This window comes from Limulus polyphemus, unplaced genomic scaffold, assembly GCF_000517525.1.
Source record: "Limulus polyphemus unplaced genomic scaffold, Limulus_polyphemus-2.1.2 Scaffold1659, whole genome shotgun sequence".
Lineage (NCBI taxonomy): Eukaryota > Metazoa > Arthropoda > Merostomata > Xiphosura > Limulidae > Limulus > Limulus polyphemus.
This window is the reverse complement of record NW_013667269.1, coordinates 11,452-20,834: the sequence shown is the minus strand read 5'-3', so window position 1 is coordinate 20,834 and position 9,383 is coordinate 11,452. Positions and strand designations below refer to the sequence as shown.

The window sequence follows — 9,383 nt, the reverse complement described above, 5'->3', positions numbered from 1 at the left end:
TTCCGAATATAATTTTGCGATACACTTAATTTCAACAGTCGCGCTATAATTCTCAACGAACTTCTCATGTGCTTAACAATATTCTCTCTCACTGCAGTTCAATTACTCATTACCTCTTTTCCCGTCACGTTGTGAACGTCTTATATATACAAGACTAACACACATCTAGTAAATGCTAGGGCATTCTTGAAGGAACAGGATAGTTCCAGAAACAGGTGGCGTGATACTAGTCACGTGACCTCGCTGACGCAACAGTATATAATACGTAGTAGATTTGATTGAAATCGAATGAATTTAGAACATCTAAACGTAAATACTAATATTTTTAAAGCACGTGGAATTCGTGTATAAAATCTAATGAATACTTAAAGTTCGATGAATGTTTAAACTTCCAAATAAACAAAGCAGTAAACATCTTCACATTAAATCCTTATTTAAAACAACAACAGAGAACTGTACCGATTTTATGAGTTTGTACGGAAGATTTCATTGAAAACAAAAAATATATTAACATTGAAACAAAAATACGTGTTTACCGAAAGTATATACGAAAAAGAAACCGTAAGAGAACAAATAAGGCTTTTCATGTAGATATTAAATTAAACCATAAATGCTGTATGCATACAATTACGTCACAAAAATCTTATTTTCACGAAAGGTAACAAGATGTATAAATAGGACAAGAAAAAAAAAACATATATATTGATACCCATGAAAACATGTCAATTACAACACTTAACAATGTAAAAAAATGCCTACAATAAGATATATTTGCCAGCCTGTGAAAACATAGCAATGCACTTACTTAATAATGTAAACAAAAAGTATTTGCCTACAATAAGCCTTGCCACTTTAAGAAGACATGGCAATGATCATACGTAACAATGTAGAAAAGTCTTTGCCTACAATAAGATAAATATTGCCAGCTTATGAAGACATGGCAATGAGCCTAAATACCAATGTAGAAACGTCTTTGCCTACAATAAGATAAATATTGCCAGCTTATGAAGACATAGCAATGATCAAACTTAACAACGTAAAAAATATCTTTGCCTGCAATAAAATAAGCCTTGCCACTATAAGAAGACATGGCAATGAGTCTAAATACCAATGTAGAAACGTCTTTGCCTACAATAAGATAAATATTGCCAGCTTATGAAGACATTGCAATGAGCAAACTTAACAATGTAAAAAATAACATAAATCTTGCCAGTTTAAGAAGACATGGAAATTAGCATACTTAGCAATGTAAAAAAAAAAAAAATGTCTTTGCCTACAATAAGATAAACCTTGCCAGCTTAAGAAAACATGGCAATGAGTATACCTCACAATGTAAAAAAATGTCTTTGCCTTTGATAAAATAATACCTGCCAAATACAAGTTTAAACTAGGGTACACTCAGTGGAGCGCATACCTCCGCCACGCAGCGTTAATCATACTTCTCTCAAAAAATACGAAAACATGTCCGTCCTTATCAACGGACACGGTTCATTTTTGGCAGGACAACGAGGAATAACATTCTACATATGTCCAACAAGTTTCATCAAAATCCGATCATTTTTGACTAAGTAACAGGCCAAAAATAGCGTGAAAATTCGGTCTTCATGTTATAAGATAGGGATTTTTTTTATCTTCGTGACCTTGATAGTACAAAAACTAATGACTTTTAAGTTGGGTCATAGTCCAAATGTATACCAACTTTAGTCCAAAGCTCTTCAGCCATTTTTGAGAAATATTACTGACAAACATACACACATGGGTGAAACATAACTTCCGTCCACCTTCTGCATCGAATGCATCAAGATAGGCGTGATTAAGGGTTAAAATTACATTTTAACTATATTTGCAAAATCGATTGATTCAAATTTCACAATATTCACAGACTGTTTTTCCGACATTTTGACAAGTTGTAAGATGAAACGTAGTCAATACATTTGCACGATATGTAAGATTAGAATACTGTGTCGGCTTCAGATAAAATACGTGGTCCAATGGAGAGAGTCGTACAGCTTTAATTACAGAAGTAAAGAAAAAAAAAAGTGCATAAATTACAATTAATGTTTGCATTTAACCACGTAGCATACATGCCCTAAGCCTAACTGCGTATCTGAGAAAGCTTGACATAAGTAAATTTGAAAATTGTTAATCCGATGGGAAAAAGAATCTCTGGAATTATCATGAAATCAAAAATGTTATAAGGCCTAATTATCAAAAATAAAAATGTTATAAGGCCTAATTTCTACAAGCCTAATTATCAAAAATAAAAATATTATAAGGCCTAATTTCTACAAGCCTAAGTATCTAAGAAATAATCTTGTAAGCATCTGTTTCCTTTTAAATGAATATCATAATGACCACGTAATCCAGTGTGTAGAGCTTGCTAATGTCCATCTATAATGTTGACAAGATATAGAAAGAAAGAGCAGGCCAAGAATCATCAAGTTAATTATACAGGACTACAATTATAACATTAACTTTGGATGCTCCTGCAACATACACGAAACTAGTATTTTAAGAAGTTACTTGGTTAATTTTTATATAATTATCATCATGGTCTTAGTATGTTGAAACTAGATAACATAATTATATTAATAAATTGTTTAATTTATATACAAATGACATAAACAGAAAATTGCTAATTGTGTAACTAAAACTATTAAATATAATAATACAAGAGCAACCAGAGGCACTTTTCGAGATTACATGCGTTTATATTAGGGGAACGTCAAATTTCACCTTCGAAAACTCAGAAAATCCTTTTCAGATCCAGAATGATCAACAATCTGGATCACTTTCTGTATTGTTATGAGGAGTCTCAACCTTAACGTGCCCATGAAATACGGTACAACTCCGATCACACTTTACAACTTATCTCCCCATTATAATAAGTCCTTCAAATTGATCCAGAAACCAGATCCGGACCAAATTTGGGGAGGACTGTCCCATACTGGCTTCCCATCTTGGGTAAAATTTTCGCATACATAGGTCTATTAGTTTTCGAGATACGCACGCGAAAACACAGACTCAATTGCAATACCCTCGGGAGCTAGGGTAAGAAGTTTAGAAAAATGTATTACCAGTTTAACGACTGAATTTGAAAAATTACAAAAACTTTAATAAAACTTCTTATAAACTTCGTTTAAATAAAGTGACATAATTCAAAGTTAAAGTAACAACAGTGGCCTACTTAATCTACAGGCTTACTGGCAAATAGTGAAACGAATAAATTTAATTTTTTTTACTGTGCATTAATTTTTGTCTTCAGAAGATTATTACAATCAACTTACTAATGACAGAGAAAAAAATTATCCACCCAATGTAAGATAAGAAAGTCTAGGAAAGTGTCCATCTGGTGTAACATTCAGCTTATGAGAAAAATGTTTACCCTACATATCATAAAAATCATTGTATTTTAAATGATGTAAATACCATTACATCTCCATGTTGTAAATCACAACAGTAAGTGTAATGTAAATAAACTATTTCTCATTATCAGGAAGACATAACAAGCTATTGAACCAGTTTTCCTTCTGTTGAATTTTACAATGTTTTTTGAGTTGACAGAACCCAATACCAATTTCCTGAAAATATTCAATTTTTGTAGTATTAATAGTGAAGAATAATGGAAGTTGACTGAGAGAAATCAAAATAAATCTAGTTGCATTTTAATTGTTTTTCTGTTTAATGGGGAAAACTTCTTAGGATCCAGAAACTAGCATGGTTATCATATGATTGAATAAGCTTATTATTGAAGACAAACATCAAACTTGCAAGTATACAACCTTGTGAGACTTAGCTATCAAGATTTGACTTTTCAAAGTGATAACCATTTTGAATTAATTGAAATAATGACCATACAAGTATTTTGTTAAAACCATTGTAACTTCTGGAAAACCTTTCATTGAATATTTTGTAATGAATAACACAAAAGTGATTGGCTAAAACCAGAATCATCCAGTCTCACAAGTATAAATGAAGAAACACATGCAATAAACTGTTTTATTTGTACATTTGTTACATGTATATGACATTATCTTTCCCCATTTGTGATTTCAATACTATCAAAGTCAAAATTTACAAAGCATTTAAACTCATTGCCAAGATTTCTTGCATGCTGGGGTGAGAAATTACATGGTTGAATGTCCAGTAGTTTTCTTGCATCATCCTCCATTACTGCACCTATAAAACAAAGAACGACAACATGAATTCTATGTCATAAAACATTTCAAAAAGTGAGCATATCTTACAACAAACATATATTACGTCTTGTTCAACTCTGTCAAAAACCTCTAAATATTTTTCAATAAAAGAACAATCTAAAATTTGTTTACAAAATATTATGTTTTCAGATAAAACAGACTTTTCACATATTATAACAAATACTGTATTCTGAAAACCCTGTCAGAATGTTACAAGAAAACACATTACATAACAACTAGACCAATTTCACTTTAGCATTTTCTGTTTATGTGTTTGCTTTTTAGAGCAAAGCCATATCAGGCTATCCGCTGTATCCACTGCAGGGAATCGAACCCCAGAGTATACTACTGTTCCACTGGGGAGAAAGTTTTATTTGGAGGGGTAGAATATCTGGTTAACTGAATCACAAGTTGCATTTAAGACTACAAAATCAAAGTTTGGTAATAAATGTTGGGCTTATCTTTCTTTTATCATTCAAGATAATAATTCCTTTTTTTTATTACACTTTTATCAGAATCTAACTAAGAAATTAATATAAACAACTAATGAGGGTATACTATATATTTTTTTTACATCCCTTATTGAGGCTACAAAGTAGATATAACAACAGTATCTACCCATACAAAATGAATTCAATGCAAAAACCTTGGTTTCCTATCATTTTGCTGTAGTATCCTATAAGAAGCAATGGTAGCGCCATCTATTCAGTAAACTGTCAAAACAATATTGACGTTTTCAATATACATAAGAATTAGTCCAAACTCCAATGAACAGTTACTGAATCCTTTAAATAGAAATGTTCATGGATATCTATCTAATTCATGAATACACACATACTATACACTCAAAAGAATTCTCAAATCAGAAAGATCAAGAAAATTGGCAACACAGAAAAAAAAACACATACAAAATGTACATGAATAACATTAAAGCTGTATTAGGTAATATCCAACACTTGGGAATTGTGAACACTTTTTAGACAGTAAAATAAACAAGATCTGCTCTCATGTAAACTTTACCAAAGACTAATTAACTCAACTACACAAAACTCTGTTATCAACAGGCACTCATGAAAACCAGTATTACATTTCTCCATACAGGTTACTGAGAATTCAGGTAATCCCATCTTAGACAAAGCATCCAACTAAACAAACTGTTTTTATACTAAGCAACATGCGTAAGTAAATTCACAAATGAATACTGGAACATAAGTAATAAAACAGCATACAAAAATACATAAAGTATTAAATTCACACTTGAATATTCCAAATATACCATCCTAATATCTACAATATGCTAAGTAATAAAAACAAAGTCATAATTCAGATTACTTGAATAACAAATAAATGCTACTACAATATGATAACATATGAAAATTGAAATATATGGCTAAAACTGTGGTAGCAGAAAGATTTAAGTGACCATCATATATAATGGTAAATATCCCGATTCAAAGAACCAGCATGTAACCACTTAAAAAGTTACATAAGATTAAAAGATATATATAAAGTTGAACTACAAACATAGAATGAAATACAAGGGCACCACACATCTTGAACTTTGATGTTATATATATATTTAATTGTATTTTTATTCAGAAAGTAATTCTTATCTTACATTCCAATCTAATCTAAAACAAATATACATCTTAATAAAAACAATGGTATGACAAATGCTTTAATTTCAGTCAGTCAAAACTGTGTGGAATTTGTGTTTCCCTTAAACATAAAAGATTATGCAAAGCTAAAAAAAAAGGCTACGTATACAGATGTGATGAATAACAGTCAACATGTAATGTTATTAACACCTATCCATGCAATTTTCACACAGATTAACACAAGCAAAGTGAAAAACAATCATGTGTTACAAGTGTAATAATGCTGTTCAAACAGATAGTAACAGCTATCCATCTAATTTTCACACAGATTAACACAAGCGAAGTGAAAAACAATCTTGTGTTACAAGTGTAATAATGCTGTTCAAACAGATACTAACACCTATCCATCCAATTTTCACACAGATTAACACAAGTGAAGTTAAAAATAATCTTGTGTCACAAGTGTAATAATGCTGTTCAAGCAGACAGTAACACCTATCCATCCAATATTCACACTGATTAACACAAGCGAAGTGAAAAACAATCTTGTGTCACAAGTGTAATAATGCTGTTCAAACAGATACTAACACCTCCATCGAACTTTCACACAGATTAACACAAGCAAAGTGAAAAACAATCTTGTGTCACAAGTGTAATAATGCTGTTCAAACAGATAGTAACAACTATCCATCCAATTTTCACACAGATTAACACAAGTGAAGTTAAAAATAATCTTGTGTCACAAGTGTAATAATGCTGTTCAAGCAGATAGTAACACCTATCCATCCAATTTTCACACAAATGAACACAAGCAAAGTTAAAAACAATCTTGTGTCACAAGTGTAATAATGCTGTTGAAACAGATACTAACACCTATCCATCCAATTTTCACACATATTAACACAAGTGAAGTTAAAAATAATCTTGTGTCACAAGTGTAATAATGCTGTTCAAGCAGACAGTAACACCTATCCATCCAATTTTCACACAGATTAACACAAGCGAAGTGAAAAACAATCTTGTGTCACAAGTATAATAATGCTGTTCAAACAGATACTAACACCTCCATCCAACTTTCACACAGATTAACACAAGCAAAGTGAAAAACAATCATGTGTTACAAGTGTAGTAATGCTGTTCAAACAGATGCACTTTTAAAACTTAAAAACATTTTAGGGAGTGTATTGCTAAATACTCTTCATTTCTGGTATTCAGATTACAATTTAATGTTTCTACTAGCAAATTTTTAAGGATAGTGAAATGCTAAATAATTTTTCTGGTGCTCAGACTACAATATAATGAGAGTTAACATAAATTAATTTTATTGAAGTGAGAACCACATTAAAAATTGTGGAACTAAAGGAATTAAAAATGTTTACTGCTGTTTTTAACATTTGTTAATTTTTATTGTACTAAGTAACAATTATATTATGCCTTAAATAGTTTGATTTTAAACCTGAACACGAACATAGCACTTCAGACAATAAAATTAGTCGAAAATATGAATAAAAAATCTGATTTATTCAAAAGAAAAAAAAAAGATCAGTTGAAATAATATCTTTCAACAAAGATTCTTTGAAATAGATAATTTTCTCCTACCAGTACATAAAATAATTTTGTCCTTTGCCAGATATTGAATGGTTAGTGAAGTCTTTTCCAAGCATTCTTTAGAGAGAAAGGGAGGATCTGCCAGAACAACATCATAGTTTTCTTTCATTGACTTTGGAAGATTTAACGGTTTGTTGAAGTCATAATATATAAAATTATCTGTGTAAACGTCAAACCTTCGATCATATTCCAAGAGATGAGTAGTCACTTCTTTTTGTTTCAAATTCTGCAGTTTTTTGAAAACTGAAGGACAGGAAATACAGGCAATCCTTGAAAACAAAAAATAAAGTATTCTAATAAATATAAGGATAAACTAAAAAGTGTTTAAAATATTCATAATTTCCTAAATTTGAAAAAGTGGAGGTGATATTTCTGAGCTTATTAACCCTAGGTACACGGGATAGAGTCAAAGTGCACATGCAACGACCTTTTACAATGTGTCATTCAACATGTATATGATGTCAGAGTTGTCAACAATTAATTTTACACTGCTCATTTAGCAACAGTTTATTTTGGACGAGAGTTAGTACTAGATACACTATACAGGGATACTCAAACAAAACATTTCAGAAGTTCTAGAGGTTATGCAATATGCAAACTCTATGGTGGACAAAAGCATTTTTATTCTCCAGGTGAACATCATCTTGCACTCCAGCTTGTCAGAGTTTAAGTCAGCTTGATGTTATCAATTCACAGACATATCTTGAGCACAAATACTTGTGTAACACATCAGATTTTTTGTTTACAGTAGGCTTGTACATTTTAATAAAAGTCTGCCACACTTTATACAGATACATGTAGTAAGTTCAGAATTATAGTCAACATTCCTTGTCCAATAGAGAGTTGATCCAATGGACCGACCACATGTGCACTTCAGTTAAAGGAAGACTACACTAAGAAAGATGAAAAAATTATCTTTTATTTATTTTCCTAATCTTATACTTCATTGATTAATACCACCTTAGCCTGTTCTCACTTTACACCCCACCCCCTCCAAGTCCTATTCTGTACCAGGTTGGTTAATATTACTTACTCTTATGACACAATATATACAAGCTCGTAGTAGCTATCCTTCTACCTGAATGGTTTATATTATTTATCTTGCTACTATGTACATTGATTGGCCCATAGTAAGTCTTATCCACTTGAGTGGTTAATAGTATTTACCTTGCTGCCCTGTATACAGGCCCATAGCACCTTTTATCCACCTGAATGGTTGATATTATTTATCTTGCTACCATGTATACAGGTCCATAGTACCTCTTAACCACCTGAATGGTTGATATTATTTATCTTGCTACTATGTACATTGATTGGCCCATAGTAAGTCTTATCCAAGTGAGTGGTTAATAGTATTTACCTTGCTGCCCTGTATACAGGCCCATAGCACCTTTTATCCACCTGAATGGTTGATATTATTTATCTTGCTCCCATGTACATAAACCTGTAGTTACAGGTAGGCAACTAGTGGTAGCTGCTAATCAATTAATTGTCAGTCCCATTGATCAATTACATTTCATTACTCAATTATTAAATGTTCCTTAAACCATGATACATACAAGCAAATGAAAAAAATTTTGGTGGATGCTGCCAACCATTTGCCTTCCCTCTAATCACCAGTTCAAAAACAAAAAATGTTGGAGGCTGGTACAGCCAGCTAGTTGTCTTCTCTCTAGTCATCAGTTCAAGAGGAAAGAAATGTTAGAGACAAGTGTTATCAGGTGCTTGTCTTCTCTCTAGTCACAGTTCAAGAGGAAAGAAAGGTTAGAGACAGGTGTTACCAGGTGCTTGTCTTCTGTCTAGTCACCAGTTCAAGGGGAAAGAAAGGTTAGAGACAGGTGTTACCAGGTGCTTGTCTTCTCTCTAGTCACCAGTTCAAGAGGAAAGAAAGGTTAGAGACAGGTGTTACCAGGTGCTTGTCTTCTCTCTAGTCACCAGTTCAAGAGGAAAGAAAGGTTAGAGACAGGTGTTACCAGGT

The 9,383-nt window shown here is 32.0% G+C and overlaps 1 protein-coding gene across 1 annotated transcript in view; it reads right to left on the bottom strand.

The window, feature by feature from the left end:
• Nucleotides 1–3,971: 3,971 nt before the first annotated feature.
• Nucleotides 3,972–9,383, bottom strand: part of LOC106464460 (EEF1A lysine methyltransferase 1-like) — a 14,761-nt gene continuing 9,349 nt past the window's right edge. The window contains exons 4-5 of the mRNA XM_013924605.2: nt 7,397–7,674; nt 3,972–4,179 (exon numbers count right to left, since the gene is read on the bottom strand). Coding sequence (XP_013780059.1) covers nt 4,031–4,179; nt 7,397–7,674 — 427 coding nt within the window. The 3' untranslated portion in view covers nt 3,972–4,030. The remainder of the gene's footprint in view (nt 4,180–7,396; nt 7,675–9,383) is intronic.